General features: G+C 49.1%; 1 protein-coding gene across 1 annotated transcript in view; it reads left to right on the top strand.

Annotated features, from left to right (window-relative positions):
* Positions 1-16,175, top strand: part of LOC140912510 (NACHT, LRR and PYD domains-containing protein 12) — a 181,261-nt gene that overhangs the window by 163,416 nt on the left and 1,670 nt on the right. Inside the window, exon 11 of the mRNA XM_073346997.1 lies at positions 10,873-11,040. Coding sequence (XP_073203098.1) covers positions 10,873-11,040 — 168 coding nt within the window. The remainder of the gene's footprint in view (positions 1-10,872; positions 11,041-16,175) is intronic.

Here is a 16,175-nt window from a genome sequence, read left to right as displayed (position 1 = left end):
GCAGCATCCTGTTCTCTCCTGAGGAGCGAGACCTGCAGGTCTGTAGCAGTAACTGAGTTTGTTACTTGATCATGTACATTTTACGCTCCAATACTTAAACTAGAAGAATTTGCTCTGGCAGCTAATGGCATGTGCAGAGACTATTGTCAAGAGCTGGTCAAGAACTTACCACTGGAATGATTTCCTGAAGGAAAATGCAGCTTCCGCAAAATAGAAACTTTGTGTGTGAGAATATTTTGATTTTGCATAAGTATTTTGATTTTTCATCAGAAAAATCAAAATGATTTTTTCTTTTTTGATTTGCATTGGTTCAACCTAAATCAGAACTTTTTTGTTGAACTGACCCAAAACATTTCATTCAACTGTATGTCCCTATTAGCACATTGCCTTATGGGAGTTATACCTCAGGTCATCATTCTTCTATGAGCTAGACTCCCTGGAGGTCTACATCTCCCACAGTGCAGTGTGGACTCTCCTCTGACCGAAACGTGTGATGCATCATGGGTGGATGGAGGCTGCATCGTGGGAGACCTAGTCCATGCAGGAACCCTGGGCACAGAGGAGAATGGATGTATCAGGTTCCAATACTACAATTGCAGGAGGCAATGCACAATAATAGGAAAGTGAAGTTTAATGCAAAATATTTCATTTCGGTTGAGAGGGCGGAAACCAAAAGTTCCTTCATTTCTAGACTGATTTTTTTTTTTTAATTTCTGTTCCACAAAAATTGACACCTCATCTTTTTGTCACGCTTCGGAATGAAAACAAAGGTTGAAATATCGGAATTTCTGTGCTGGATGGAAAATTTGACTTTTGCTCAGCTCTGCCGTTGAATGAGCTTGATCATTGAATTCTTTACGTTCAAAATACTTTGGACCTAACTGTTAAATGAGGACTCAGGCCCTGTGAGTCACTTTCAAAAAACATAGAAACCACCATGAAAAGCTTTTTCTATTTTTACTTCAATCTGTGACTAAAGTGATTGTTATTTTAAATGCTCACTGAAGACTCCACTTGGATCCCTGACAAACTTAACAAAACAACTTTTAGCTACATTATTTTTCTTTTAACTTTTCTTCAGGTTTTCCTTTAAACGTGTCTTTGGGTTTTAAAACTTGTTTTTATTATAATATTATGTAGTCCCTCCCCCCTTTTCTCTCCCAGATGCTTGCTATCACCAATATGCGTGGTATTTTCTCCTGACTCCTTGCACGGATCAGGTTCTGGGTTCTTTTTCTTTTTTGGCTCCTGGTATCTCTACTCAAAGAGATATTTAGTTTACAATAGAAACAAATGTACAAGAGGAGGTCTTTCACCATATCTTTTACTGGAAACCAAACACTCCAGCCATTGAGCTACCAAATTTGGCCCTTTTACAGAACCTCTTCCACAGTTTACCCATGAGCAGGCTCTGGCATCTCCCGTTGAGCACCAAATACAGTACTGATTTGGTAAACAGATGTTCCATGTGTTTGTTCCTTAGTCATGGTTCGTGACCCACCAGTTTGATAGTGCAGGTGAAGCTCATTAGCCATCATTATGCTGGGGGGTGGTCTCCTGTTTGGGTTCCAATATCTCAATGAAAAGTTGCTCCAATGAGCTTCTCTGTTCATCCAGCCAGCCATCAACAACTCAGGTGATGGCAGAATAAATTCCACATTTTACTTACAGTACAGGTTGGACCTCTCTAAACCGGACTTCCATGGTCCGGCAACATCCCTTATCCAGCATTAGAGGGTGCTCCGGGGCTGAATCGCTCACAGAGAAGAGCTGAGGGCCCCACACTCAGTAACTCCTCCCCCACCCTCCCAGAGCTTCTGGAGCAGTGTTCAAGCTCAGGAAGGGAGGGGGAGGAGTGGGGACTGCGGGGCACTCAGGGGAAGATGAGGAAAAGTGGCTGTGTAACCTTCTGGCTGGGTGCCGGGAGCACAGCACTGCAGTTGACAGTGGGGCCAGGAGTGCAGCCCCACGGCCATGCTCCCAGCACCCCACTGATGGACACAGGTTGCGCTCCTGGCTCCACAGCTGCCCCGCCTCTTCCCCTGAGCGCCTCCCGCCCCCCCAATCCCCGCTCTGTCAATGCTGGGCTGGCACCTGCTGTCGGAGCAGAGCCCTGCAGCTCACAGCAGCAGAGGGGCCAGCAAAGACCTCCCCTGGTCTGGAAAATTCCCTGGTTCAGGGTGCGAGACCAGGGAGGAACAACCTGTAGTTGTAGCTTCAGCTTCAGCACCCCAGCCAGCGTCCCCAGAGCCACAAAGGGCATCCCAACCACCTACCGAGGGAAGGACAACTCCCGTCCCAGGGACCAACAAACAGGTCACCACAGCCTGAAGGGTCAGCCCTATCTCCAGAATCCCCATGCTGGACCACACTGTGAGGAGGCAGTGACCTCACTAGATGGCTTAGCGACCTCACACAGACCATCCAGCTCAAAACCGACACGAGACAGGTCAGCGCTCCCCCACATGTAACCTCGCACCACTCTGCCATCAGAGCAGCCAGCACCACCTCGCAGGCTGCCCGGTGAGACGCAGCAGACGGAGGAGCTGCCCAAAGACCCCAGACCACACAGCAAGACCTCGCCCCTAGAAAATCCAGCACTACCTCCAGGGCTGCCCAGTGAGACCCCATCCTCAGAAGATCCCATGTTTCACCAAGGACCCCCCCAGTTAAAAGCTGCCTGCAGGAGAACCAGCACCGGTCCCAGTGCTTCCAAGCAAGACTGCGTCCCTCTCAGATCCAACACCAGCACTTCTAGAAACCCCCTCCCTCCTGAAAGAGCCAGCACTGCCCCAGCAACACTGGGAGAAGTCCCCCCTACCACACCAGTGATCCTGCCTCAAGATCCGACCGAGAACCGCTCTCAACTTCAGGAGGTAACAAGGCAGCAGGTTGTCCCTGCAGCAGCTTCCCAGCCCGAGCCTGCCGAGACGGGGCAGCCAGAGGAGCGGCAGCCATGGGCAAGGGCTGCCACACCATGGCAAAAAGCCTGGATGGAGGAGCTGGAGAAGACGGACTCCTTCGAAGACTCTGACGCCCTTATGGACAGACTGACCGTGGAACTGTCTGCAGAAATCACATCCAGGAGGAGGAAACCCCAAGAGGGCATGCTTTTATATAGTGCTTTTCCTCAGTAGCACTCAAACATATTTACATCATTTATCCCCATTTTACAGATGGGAAATCAAGGCGCAGGGAGATGAAATGACTAACCTAAGCTCACTCAGCGCCAGCAGCAGAGCTAGGAATAGTTCCAGTCCAATGGTCTTTCCACTAGGATGCATGGTTGCTTTGTGATCCCTCAGTGCTCCTCTGCCTCCCATACATTTTGTTATAGCGGAAAGGGGATAGTGGTCGTACTTTGAAATGTTTACAATGAGCAGCCGCTAACAGGACGAGTGAGAGAAATCTCTTCCATGCTTTATGTCCCAAAACCTTGACAGTTTTATTACAGGGTTGTTACATAACTTTTAGCAGGTGAGAGAAGACTGGTGTGTCTTTCTCCTTCTCCACCCTCTACACAAACATTCCCTGCAACATGTACCCCCTGAACCAATATTTCCAGCTCACGGTCTCCTTCCCATCCCATTAAGCCAGTGGTTCCCAAACTTTAACTACTCGCGAACCCCTTTCACTAAAATGTCAAGTCTCGCGAACCCCCTCCTAAAAATGAATGTGTGAATGGATTTGCTCCCTTACCTGAGCATAAATTATAAAAGCCATGATCTAGGAGATATAAAATTTGTTTTATGACATGCTTATTACGCTATTTATTACTAATTATTATTTATCACTACAGTATTTTATTACATTATGAAAACGGCAACACTCTTCCAAGATCTCACTTTTCTAGCTTGTATCACTTTGATTAAGCCAGTTATAAGACAAGGCTCCTGTGTTTCATCAAGGAGTATCAAATGTGAAACAGCATGAAGGGATTTAAGAAGCCAACTCAAAGAGTTCCTCCTACACAAGCATTCAGGTCTTGAGCAGTCCAGGCAAACAACGCACGATACAACAAAGCTTAAATTTGTTCTTCATAATAACTTTAAAAACAACACTAGCAGCCTATTTAATTTGAAAAACAGCAAAACAAATCCCCAAGAGCCCCGTGTAACATTTCGCGAACCTCCAGGAGTTCACAAACCCCAGTTTGGGAACCACTGCATGAAGCCATTGGTTGGTACTGTAGAAGCCATAAACATGTAAGAAGCGTCTCTGCTGTCTCCTGCCCTATGCTGCTGCATGCACATATCACAGGCAGCCGCTTAATGGAGGGCTGTACACTCCCTTGGTTACACAGTCCAAACTGCACACAGAGGTGGGCCCCTCACTCCCACTACCCAGCTCCAGCTGGAACTCCTGCCCCTGCTTCAGCTAGACGTCCCCAGCCATGTCCCAGGTCCACCCAATCCACCCCTCCTCCAAACTGGGACACTCCCCTCACACATTCTGGCCAGCCTCCTCCCTTCCCACCACACAGGGGTGATGAGAATTTTAACTATTCCTTGTCTGGATTTCAGATGTTAAATTTGTTACCTTCATTTCCACCCCCATCCCAGATCCCAGGGAGTTTCAGGGAGAGGAGCTCAGATCCCCCAAACAGGAGCAGGGTCCCTTAGCTCCCAAAACTTACAGTGGGCAGGGAGAGGGGCTCCAAGCCCTGTAAAGGGGTAGGTGTTCCATAGATCTCAGCACACACACAGAAGGGGAGAATGCAGTGCCGACGGATCCCCCACTTAAATCCCCATCTTCTTCTACTATCACTCACTTTGTAGCTTGATCTATAGATTATGAATATAAATTTCCAGTTATTACTTTGAGGGTAGACAGGTTGTTGTCCCAAGATCAGGCCCAGTATCATTAAAATTATTAGATAGTTGGGAACCCCGATATGCACAGGTGCAACACTCACATTATAGGAACTCTTTTATATTTACAAATATAGAATTTATTAGTACATTTAGCAAAGTCGCACACACTCTAACTCAATAAGGTAGATAGAGATACTACAGAAGGTACATCAGAACATCCCTACTCACGCCATCCTTGCAGGACAACGTGAAATGTTAGCCATTATCTTCTTCATCACAGTCATCTTCCTCATCTTCACCAGAGGCCATCATTCTGGCCCCTCCTAAGGGCTACATCTCTCTCTCTCTTCCACCCGCCCGCAGGCTGGGATGCCACTTTTATAATATGTTACACTGACATTTACCGTGTCTAATGCCTATTCAGTAGGGGTTTCTCCCCTTTTCCTTATTTGTATTTCCACCTCCCCTTATCAATGTTCAGATGTCCTTCTTGTACAGGTTAGTATATTCATGATTTCATCCCATTATCGTATACGTCAATTCATTGCCATGGCACTCTTGGATGTCCCATCCAAAACCTCCAGAAGCTGGTCTTAGTTCATGTTCTGTGGTTGGCTAATCTCATTATGGACAAAATTCCCCCCTACACTCTACTTCTAGTTCCCCAAAATGTATGAGTTATCTGAGTCTATCTGTGCCAGAGGTCGTAGGCCTCAAGCTCCATGCTAACTGCTGAAGCCAGTGTCTTACAGGATATGAGCCTGTAGGTTCCTTGCATTCCTGCTGAATATAATAAAGTAGAATATAAAGCAAAGCAGTGAATATAATAGAGGTAAGCTGGCCAACTGGGCTACAACTTCTCGAACTCCTCCTACTTCTCCACTCCCCCAATCCCTATCCCTCTCTCTTTTCTGAGCTCACCAAAGCATCTCCACACTTGTTCCTATGTGTCTTTTGGGGCACTGGGTGTAGGGGGTCTCGTGGGGCACTGTGCAGTGTGTTGGGGAGGCAGGTAAGGGGTGCTGGGCAGTTGTGGGGGGTCTGTGGGCAGGGGTGGAGTTGTGCAGGGTGCAGTGCAATTGTAGGGGGTCTGTTAGGGAGTCTCTGGGAAGGGGGGTGCTACGATAGGGTCTGTGTCGGAGTCTCAGCAGGGCGGCGCTAGGCATAGGGATCTGGGTGAGGAGGGTGTCAGCGGGGTGTGTGTGGCTCAGCGCAGGTCTGCCTAGAGGGACAGGGTGCGCGAACAGTACAGGGCAGTGTATGTCTGGTGGCTGCCGGTTTGTGAACAGTGCCCTGAGGCTGTGCTGGGGGGAATGGGGCCACCCGCTCCATGCCCTGCCCCATTGCCCCCATGGGGGTTCACAAATATGTTTGGTGTCAGGCCCAGAAAAAGGTTAATCTGGCCTGGTGAAGTGTACCCATGCCCAGCTTCTCATCCCAGTCTCAGCAGTGTGCTTGGTGCTTGCTCAGAGCATGCTTGTTCTAAACTACCCACCCAGAGGGGTGGGGCTTCCCCTGATCCTAGCAAACACACAGAGGGAGTGGGACTCAGACACCCTTAGAAATGCAACCCCTCCAAAACCTGGCTCACATGCGGGGAGTAGGGAGGGGGCTCAGACACCCCAGATCCTGGCACACACAGAAGGGAAGAATGTGGGGCTAACAGGCACCTGTCCCCTTATGCTCCCCCAAACACCCTGCCACTCATGCCATGTGTCCTTCCCCCTCACCTGAGTCTTCCAGCCCCCTCACCTCTTCTGCCACCCACCCCCATTTATCCCCTTCCCCTCAGTGCAGCCCCAAATCCCTCTCAACCTTATTCCCGCACTTGTGCACCCTTAAAATGTCCCTCCCTGCCAGCAAGCATTCGTGTAATTACTTTTTTTTACAAAAATACTTTGATTACATTTCCCCAAAATAACACATTCCCCAGACACACATTTTAACAATCTGCTACTCTGCCTTTTCCAAATGTCTCCCCAAGTGGGAGGTCAAACTGACTTGGGGTTAGGCTCAAGGGACGACTGACTATCCTTTGAGCTATCCTGTTGCTGTAGCATAGCAAAGGCTAACAATCCTGTTAACTCTTCTTTCAACACATGATCAGTTTAATCCATTTAAAATGTCATTTGGAAGGGGAGGCTTCTGATATTGTAATGTAGAGAAGCAAAAATTCACATAAAGTTTTAATTTGATTTTCTCTAGAGGGTGCCAGACTCTCTGTTGGAGGAACCCTCGAGCGGTAGGCATCCTGGCGCAATGATCTGAGCCCTGGTTTGATTGCTATCTGTGGGTGTGTCCACACTGCAATTAAAAACTGATGGCTGGCCTGTGTCAGCTGACTTGGGCTTGCGAGGGCTGTTTAATTTCAGTGTAGCTTTCCAGGCGTGGGCTGGAGCCTGAGCGCTAGGACTTTTGAGGTCAGAGGATCCCAGACCCTAAGTTGGCAGCCAGAACCTGGAAATTTACACTGCAATTAAACACCCTCATATCCTGATCCCTGGAGCCCAAATCAGCTGGCACAGGCCAATAGTTGGTGTCTAACTGCAGTGTAGACACACCGTGTGAGCACAAAAAGGCTGCTGAAATCTGTCACCTTTAAGAAAAGCTTTTTTTCCCCTGAGACTGTATCTTGGGAACAACTTGGTCAATCATCTAACAGTCTGGAACACTTACAGAATCCCAAGCACCCATTAGGCTCACCAACTTTCAAGGCAATCTGAGTAACCGTGTGGATTTTAAAACAGTTAGAAGAGTGGAATTTTAAACAGAAACCTGGTCTAAACCTTAGCTATAGCATCACCCTGCTATAACAGACCAGAGAGACAAAGGATGGGAGAAGGAAATATAATTATTCCCATTTTCCAGATGGAAAATTGAGACCCATAAAAATAGACTGACTTGCACAAAGTCACATGGGGGAGTCTGTGGTAGAGCCAGGGTTTTAACTACAAGAGCATCCTTTCTCCTGCAGAGAACGGTTGTCATTCTCTTGTGTATTTTGTCTCAGAAATGTACTTTTTGGATTGGACACAGCCTCTCTTTTATATGGTTGTGCTTTTTTAAGTAGGGCTCCTTAACAATCAGTATTTAAAAATTAGGGCCAGTGCTACTGATGAATTTTCTGACAATGATACACGTGATCTGTTGAAGTGTGCCAGAAAAATTAAAAAAGCTCTGACTGCTCACCAGACCAGACACAAACAAAATCTGAAAGCTATAAAGAGGCAAAACAAAATCCAGGTAGAGTTGCCTGGAGGTGGAGGTTGGCCGTCTCCCAAATATTTTTGAAATGTCAGGTGCCATTTCCAGTATATTTGAAGGTCTTCAGACATTTCAAAGGCAAAATTCCATGCAATAAGACTAAATAGAGCATTCCTGGTGTTCATCTGGAGTTCTGCACTGGAATAACTTTCTAGTGTCTCAAATTACATATTGTTAATATAGAAGTGCATCGAAACCAGAAGACCCTAAATAGATATGATTGTTTGTCAACAGATGCTCCTGATTTTACAAAGGTGATTCTTTTTACTTTTTCTTGTATTAAAATTCTTCTTTTTAGAAACTGAATGCTTTTTCATTGTTCTTAAGATCCAAGGGTTTGGGTCTGTGGTCACCTATGCAAATTGGTGAGGATTTTTATCATACTTTCCCCAGGAACGGGGGTGAAAGGTTTTGGTGAGGATTTTGGGGGGAAAGACATTTTCAAATGGGCTCTTTCCTAATAAAATAAATCCAGTTAGATGTTTGGTGGTGGCAGCGAACGTCCAAGGGCAAAAGGTAAAATAGTTTGTACCTTGGGGAAGTTTTAACCTAAGCTGGTAAAAGTAAGCTTAGGAGGTTTTCATGCAGGTCCCCACATCTGTACCCTAGAGTTCAGAGTGGGGAAGGAACCTTGACATGGTGGCAGAGCGGTGGGATCAACTTGAAATCATTTTGAGATTTTTTGAACCAGAAGCACAGATTTGAAAATGAAGTGAGCTGTAGCTCACGAAAGCTTATGCTCAAATAAATTTGTTAGTCTCTAAGGTGCCACAAGTACTCCTTTTCTTTTTACACATTGTGTATCACCCAGCATCAACTTGAGTCAATGGGAGAATGTATGGAGGGACATGAGCAGTGCCAGGATTAAGTTTCCATTCAGATTTAGTTAAATCAGGACTGAAAACTCTTTATTTTACACTTAACATTGTGTTAGAAAGAAAAATCAGGTTATTCTTGCCTCTGAGCTCAGTAACGATGGACTCTTTCCTCACCTTTGCAGGTTTCCTCTCTCTCTCTCTCTCTTTTAGCCTATAAATCTTGTGGGGTTCTTCTCTTTTGCTTCAACTTGGATGCCCTCTTCTCTTTACCCCTCCCCAAATTAGGCTTCATCCCCTCAGATTCCCACCTATGCCTTTGGGTTTTTCTCCCCCTCTTCAACCCAATCTTAGAATCTCTCCCCTCCCTCCATTGCAGGCTCCTCTTTTTCTGCCTCCAAAATACATTGGGGTCTCCTCAAACCCTTACAGACTCTGGGTGTTCCCCAAGGCATGGGGGCTTCTCTCCCTTTTACAAATTCAGGGGCTTTTTCTCTCCCAAATGTTGAGGTTTCTGTCCTGTGACACTCTACACTCTGAGGGAGCGCCCTGTAAACCCCTTATTCATCATTTGTATGTAATGGTGATATTGCATATAAAGCAGGCCATGTAAGATATCACGGGAAAGGTTATGATCTGCTGAAACCCACTGTTCCATCTAAATTTGTATATAACTAATTAATATAAAGTTATGAGAATTGTGTTATATGGGTGTCACTAAAATATGCTGTGGGTTTGGGAAGTGCCCAGATACTAGCTCCCGGTGTTTTATGAACTGTAACATCCAGTGGGGTGAGAAAACTGCTTGCTCTAAATACACCTAGTGTCTTACAGGCTTAAGATTCAGACTGTGCACTTGTTTTGTTTTCTTTTCTTTGGTAACTAACCCTGCCTATCACTTCTACTCACTTAAAGCAGATGGGAGTGGGATCATGCTTGGGTGTGCAGGGGGCTCATTATGAAGCCTTGAAGGAGGACAAAGACAGCCAGATTTGCTGGTGGTCCTTGAAGTGCACATGGTTATAACCTGCTGCCATGGTTACCCACTCAGCTGGCTGGCAGCTCCATCAGGAGCCCAGGCTCTGCAGGGGGGTTACAGAAACCAACAGAACTTCTGCTTTTATAACCTCACCAGAGACTCTGGATCAGGCCCTGCCAACAGGCTCACACAGTTGCCCCCTTTTCAGCTGCTCTTCCCTCCCCACACCCTGGGAAACCCCCTGCCAGGGGGATCTTCTCCTCTTTGTCTCCCCCGCTTCGGTCCCTGGTCTCAGAGGAAGGTGGGTATGATGCTGCCAGTGCTGGGCCTCGCAGCTGCCTCCCCTCCCCAGGCCTGGGGCTCAGAGCTGGGGGCAGAGACAGGAGGCGTCTGTGTCCTCCAAGGGAGCAGCAGAGCTAGTGCCGGGGGCGCAGAGGGTCAGGATCTCCCAGCTACTGCTGCTCTGAGCCTGGCCCAGCTGCCTGGGGAGGGGGGCTCCCCCGACAGCCTCCCTGGAGCGATGGGGCTGCTCCAATTGGGTCGCACCATCCCGGGGCTGATCAGTGGCAAGACCAACCTGATTGGTCAGGAGCTGAGTGGGCAGGACTTAAAGGGCAACTTTTTACTCTTTCTCAATTGTGGTTGGCCAATGGAAAGTGTGAGGGGGCGGGGCTTAGGAAGGAGTCTTTCCCCAAACGTTATTCCTCATTGGTCAGTGGCAGAGGTTGGAGGTGTCTCGGCCTTTCTCCCTATTCTTGCTGTTGCTTGGTGAAGGGCAAAGGGCACGGGGTGGAGTTGAGACAGGAAGTCCCACCCACTGTTTATTTCTCACTGGACAAGAGGTGGGTCTTCGGACAGTGTCTGTAGCAGGATTTCTGGCTCATTCTCGATGCTGATGGGTCAGACAGAGGGGCTGGTGGGTGGGGCCACCTGTCAGAGCAGCCGTGATGAGCCCCATTCACGCATTGATCCCCCTTCTCTGCCTTTCTCTCTCCTGCAGCTTGGGGTACTGCGGTGTCACAGACGCTGGCTGCAGGGATCTCGCCCCTGTTCTCAGAACCAGTCGCAACCTGACAGAGCTGAACCTGTGGGGTAACCTGGGAGAGGCCGGAGTGCGGCTGCTGTGTAAGAGGCTAAAACATCCAAACTGCAAACTACAGAAATTACAGTAAGTAACAGCCGGCTCCCTTTAGTCTGTGCCTGGTAACACTGATGTTGTGAGTTAAACTCAGGGTACCAGGAAGGATCACAACATCCTACAGGGCATGTAGTGGGCTCAGGCCCCTGTTGAGCAGGGACAGCAGCTGGGCATCTGCCCTAAAGGGAAAACCAAGGATCCCAATGACTCAGGGTAATCCTCTGGTGGCAGAATGCAGGTACAGCCAGCTCTGTACCACCCATCACCGGATTGCCCTGCCCCCATGTAGTGGGTGTGGAGGAACATGGAGGTGTATATCCAGGGCAGAGTGCATGGTGCTCCCCCTCTCCTCGGCCGGCACAGCATCTGGAGTACCTTAGGGCAGCCCTGAGGTTCCTCTGTGTTAGACCAGAAGCCGTTTCGGCCCCCACCTGGCCCAGGATCAGGGCAGTGCAGAGGTGACTTATAACCAGTTTCTTCAGTCTCCTCATCAGTGCAGAGTGTGAAGTTGGCGCAGCTTCTGGTGGCTTTTAGCAAATCCCAGATGCAGCATGTTTTGATGTTACAGACAGAATTATTTTGAGACAAAAAACAACAACAACAACAATCCAGTATTGCCAACATGAAGACTTCAAAAATCCTGAGTTAGACCCCTGAAATCATGAGATTTAAAAAAAAAATCTAATTGTGCTTTTTTAGTGTCTTTTGATTTTCTAACTCCCTTCTACTCCTTTGCCAACGTGTGTGAGATATGAAGTTTAAAAATCAATCTGCAGTGTACACAGAAATTCATGCCTCTCCCTGGTTGCTCAAATGGAGACTGCATTTAATCTCTCCTCATCCATCATGTAGAGGAACATCTATCCCTTTCTGATCACTATCTTGACTGTGTCCCCCCACCCCACACATTTATTTCTTTGGAGAAATCAAGGGCTGGATTGTGAATAGTCTGAGAACCAGTGATCTAGTTAATGCCTCATGAGTCACACTCACATACAGAACCTATAGTACTTGTTAGGGTTGATGAGTGACAGATATACATATTAAAGAACTTGAAATGTATTCAGGTAAGGGTATAAACCAGGAGTGGGGAACCTACAGACTGTGGTCTGGATCTGGCCCTTTGCTCATTATCATCTGGCCCATGGGCCACACATGTTCAACTCGACCGCTGGTGGGAAAAGACACCAATGTTCGGGGCTTCTCGCCCCAGCAGGGAAAGCCAGCACTCGTGGCTCGAGCCCCATGGGGGGCACCAAGGCTCAGGGCTTCCTGCCCACAGGGCTGTTGCTGCAAGCACTGGCTTATCCCACCACAGGTAGGAAGCCCCGAGCCTTGGCATCCTCCTGTAGGCCTGGAGCCACGAGCGCCAGCTCGCACCCCTGTAGGTGGGGAAGCCCTGAATCTCAGCGCCCCCACTCCCAAGGCTGGAGCTGCATGCGTTGGCTCATCCCACTGCGGGGGGAAGCCCCAAGCCTTCGTGCACCCATGGGCAGGTGAGTTGAATGTGTGTGGCCCACCATTTATTTTTTCAGTGGGTCAATGGCTTCTGTTGCAAAAAAGGTTCCCCACCCCTGGTATAAGCAATAAAGTCACAGTAAACTCCTCACAGTCCCTATGTCCTGTCTATCCCCCAAACCAGAGTGGCAGCCATTTTGCCTGTGGACATGGCTTCCATCTCATTGTAAACAGCGGGAGGTGGCAGCCAACTTTATCAAGGACAGCCTCACTTCCATAAGCACATGGACTATAGGGAAATGGCAGCCATATTCCTGGCTTCAGACTCATTGGCAGTAATAGGCGATGGTGGCCATTTTGAATAAGGGAAAATTTGGAAGTTTTTGCCTTTCATCATGTTTTCAGGTCGGGGTGGGGAACTGTCAGTATTGCAAACTCTGGTGATTTTAGCACAACTCTTCCATGTGGTCCAGCCACTAGAGGGGGACAGAGTCATACTAGGTAAGGTGGGTTATGCTAGCTCATTCCTTTCCTTAGACCAGGACTGTCAAGCTGTCTGGGGTGGGACTTAGGAGCATGGACAGCTGCCAAGAGACAAGTCACTCACCAAGGGCGATTTGCATCCTAGATCTCACACCAAAGACACTGGCATCCAATCCTATAGTAAGCTATTGAGAGATTCATTACTAAGGGTATATCTACACAGGAATATAAGTCCAGGCTTAAGCCTAAATGCCCTTGTGTCCACACATCAATTGTGTTAATCTAGGACTCAAACTTAGGGTCCAGGACCCTGCAGGACTGGAGCATCCGAGCCCGTGTTAAGCTGGGACCTAGGGTCCGAGCCCTGTTTCTTTCCTGTGTGCATTTGGCCCTGACTTGACTCGGGTCCCTCCAGATGTATCCCAGAGTTCCTTGGGGCAACTTCCTTAGTCCTCTCTATGGAGACAATCAGTGGTGCAGTCTGTTGCACTCTGTTACACACAGAAGCCACATCGCCCTTTGCAAACGGCAGCAGCTCAGAGCAGCGTTAACCCACTGTCTGCTGAACAGCGGTCTGCCAGCACACTGTCAGAGAGCCTGAAGAGTTTTCAATGGAGACTGATCAGAAGAAGCTTTTTGCAAGGAGAGCTGCTTCCTGGTCCCAAGAGCACAGCCAGATTTTGGTGCATGCTGCCCAGGTACCCCTGCACAAACAGCCCGAGGGAGGCCAGAGCTCCCAGCTCAGCACAGCCTGGGGAGGATGACCCCTAACACCCTGGCTGTTTCCCCTCCCCACAGGGCAGCCACTTGGTCCCCACTCCACTCTCTGGCCCCCCTGCACTCCCTGGGCTGTGTGTGCAGGATGCCTGGGCATTGTTCACTGTCAGGGCAGCGAGTGGGAGCCAGCCCCAAAACCTCCCCGTAGCCTCCTGCGGTGGCAGCTCTGTCTATGGCTGCTCCTCGCTGCTCTGCAGAGCTTGTCTGAAGCAGGGAGCAAAGCTGACAGGTGGGAGGCAGCTCCCAGCTGCCAGTATCGGCATTGGCTCCATGGGTGCTCCGGGGCTCAAGCACCCACAGAAAAAAAATAGGGGGTGCTCAGCACCCACCAGCCATAGCGGTTCCGTGCCCTGCGGCTGGTCACCCATCACTTGCCAGGGTGGGCCCCGTTGCCGGTGGGGTGGAGCATCCACTGGGAGAAATAAAGTTAGTGCCTGTGGCTGCCAGGATGTTGGGGATCATCCCTCCCCAGCCATGCTGAGCTGAGAGCCCTGCCGCTCCTTCCCCCTTTCAATAGGATGACCAGACAGCAAGTGTGAAAAATCAGGACGGGGGTGGGGGGTAATAGAAGCTTATATAAGAAAAAGACCCAAAAATCGGGACTGTCCCTATAAAATCGGGACATCTGGTCACCCTACCTTTCAAAGGCAGATTCACAGTCCACTCTCTGTCCCTTTCTCCATGGGCTCCCCCTGCCCTCCCTGGGGCTGTGTGTGCAGAGGTGTCCAGGCAGTGTGTACTGTGAGAGCAGTAAGTCGGAGCCAGCCTCTAAACTTCCCCACAGACTCCCGGGGATCCCTTATCCCTGCCTCCCGGGCTGTGGCGGGACGGTGGAGCACACTGCACCCCAAGCCCTTGGGGATACACTTCATTGCTCTGCAGCCGGCAGGAGCAAGCCTGAGGTGGGGGTGTGTTTTTCCTCCGAAACCTACAGTTTATGTCAAACTTCAAAACAAAAATAAATAAAAAACCAACCACACAAAACCACCTTCATTGAACAGCCCAAAAAAATTAAGAATTGCAAAGTTTCAGTTGAAGAGTTTGGCTGCCCTGGAGACTGACGTCCTAATTATCCTCAGAACAGGAGCCCATGGGCATTTTCCTGCCAGTGTGACTCAGCCTAGAGGTGGAGAGCCCAACTCTCAGAGGAGATGGCAGTTCAGTATCTTCACAAACTGCAGTCTTTCCATTGAGACAGCCACCAAAGGAGCTAATTATGCAGTTTCTGTACTCATGTGCTCCTTACAGGCACCTGAATCCCATCAACAGCACCATCACAGTTAGGAAATCGGGTGGGCAGTAAGTAGAGTGCAACACATTCATAATGCTGGAGTGTTGACAATGGAGGGGGAGTGGAAGCGAGGCACTCTGGGATAGGGTTACTTTGACTGGGGTCTGTGCACGGCAGTGTGGGTGCCAGAGTCCTAGGTTCAAGCACAGGTCAGAAAATTCTTAACCTAGGGTTAAACTGCAGGGTAGATGCACAAGCTCAGGGCTTCTAGACACAGGTCAGGTGACTCCAGTCCCACTAACCCTAGGCTTCCATTCCTGTGTAGAAAAACCCTCAGAAAAAGAAATGAGAGGTTAAAGCAGGTAAAGATATATGTACAAGTGAGTTACAGTCTATAATTTCAAAAGGTAGCAGAGATGGAGGTGATCGAATCACAGAACAGGGAACCAGTTGGATCACGTTACAATTCAGCACAAAAGGAGCAGAACTTTAGAAGATGTACAGAGCAGGAAGGAGGCATGCGTGGGAGTGGACACTACTAGTGGTAACTAAAATGAGAATAAAAATAAGAATTCAAACAGTCAAAAGATGAAGAATTTTTCCTTGTGTCCGCATTTACAGCAGCTGCTCACAGAAACCAAGTGGTCAGGATGGCCGTACATGGGTTCTTTCTTCATGGCGGGAAAAGAGGAATGCACTTAGAGACTGGTCTTTGATCTCACTCACAATGGCCATTTGCTTTCAGTGTGCAGGAATTAAGACCTTTCTGTTCGCCGGGCCGGATTTCCAATTAGGCACAGTAGGCACGTGCCTTGTGGCGCTGTCATTCTAGGGGCACCTAAAAATTCAACATTTGCCACTCCCGGACCCCAGCAGGGGGTGGGGCAGCTGATGGGGAGATGGCCTCACGCAGCCCTGCTGAAGCACTCCTGCCAGCAGGGAAGGCGAAGCAGCCCCCTGTGGCAGGGGAAGAGCTCAGCGGAAAAACACAGGGGGCCATGTTAGCCAAGTGGGTCCTTAGGGAGCCCAGCCTGGGTAGGCACCACTCCTGTTCCTGCTCCAGCCTGTCTGATCTCTGTTCCCAAGGGGCCAGAACAATCCCCGACCGGCCCTGGCCATGCTGCCAGCTCAGCCCAGCAGATACAGTCACCTCCCAGCGGGGTGAGTGTGGCTGGGGGGAAGGGCACAGGAGAGTGGGTCTCTGAGGGGGCTTGTG

This window comes from Lepidochelys kempii, chromosome 6 (genome assembly GCF_965140285.1).
Source record: "Lepidochelys kempii isolate rLepKem1 chromosome 6, rLepKem1.hap1, whole genome shotgun sequence".
NCBI lineage: Eukaryota > Metazoa > Chordata > Testudines > Cheloniidae > Lepidochelys > Lepidochelys kempii.
Note: the sequence above shows the minus strand (reverse complement) of the source record. Positions and strands in the feature narration are given on the sequence as shown.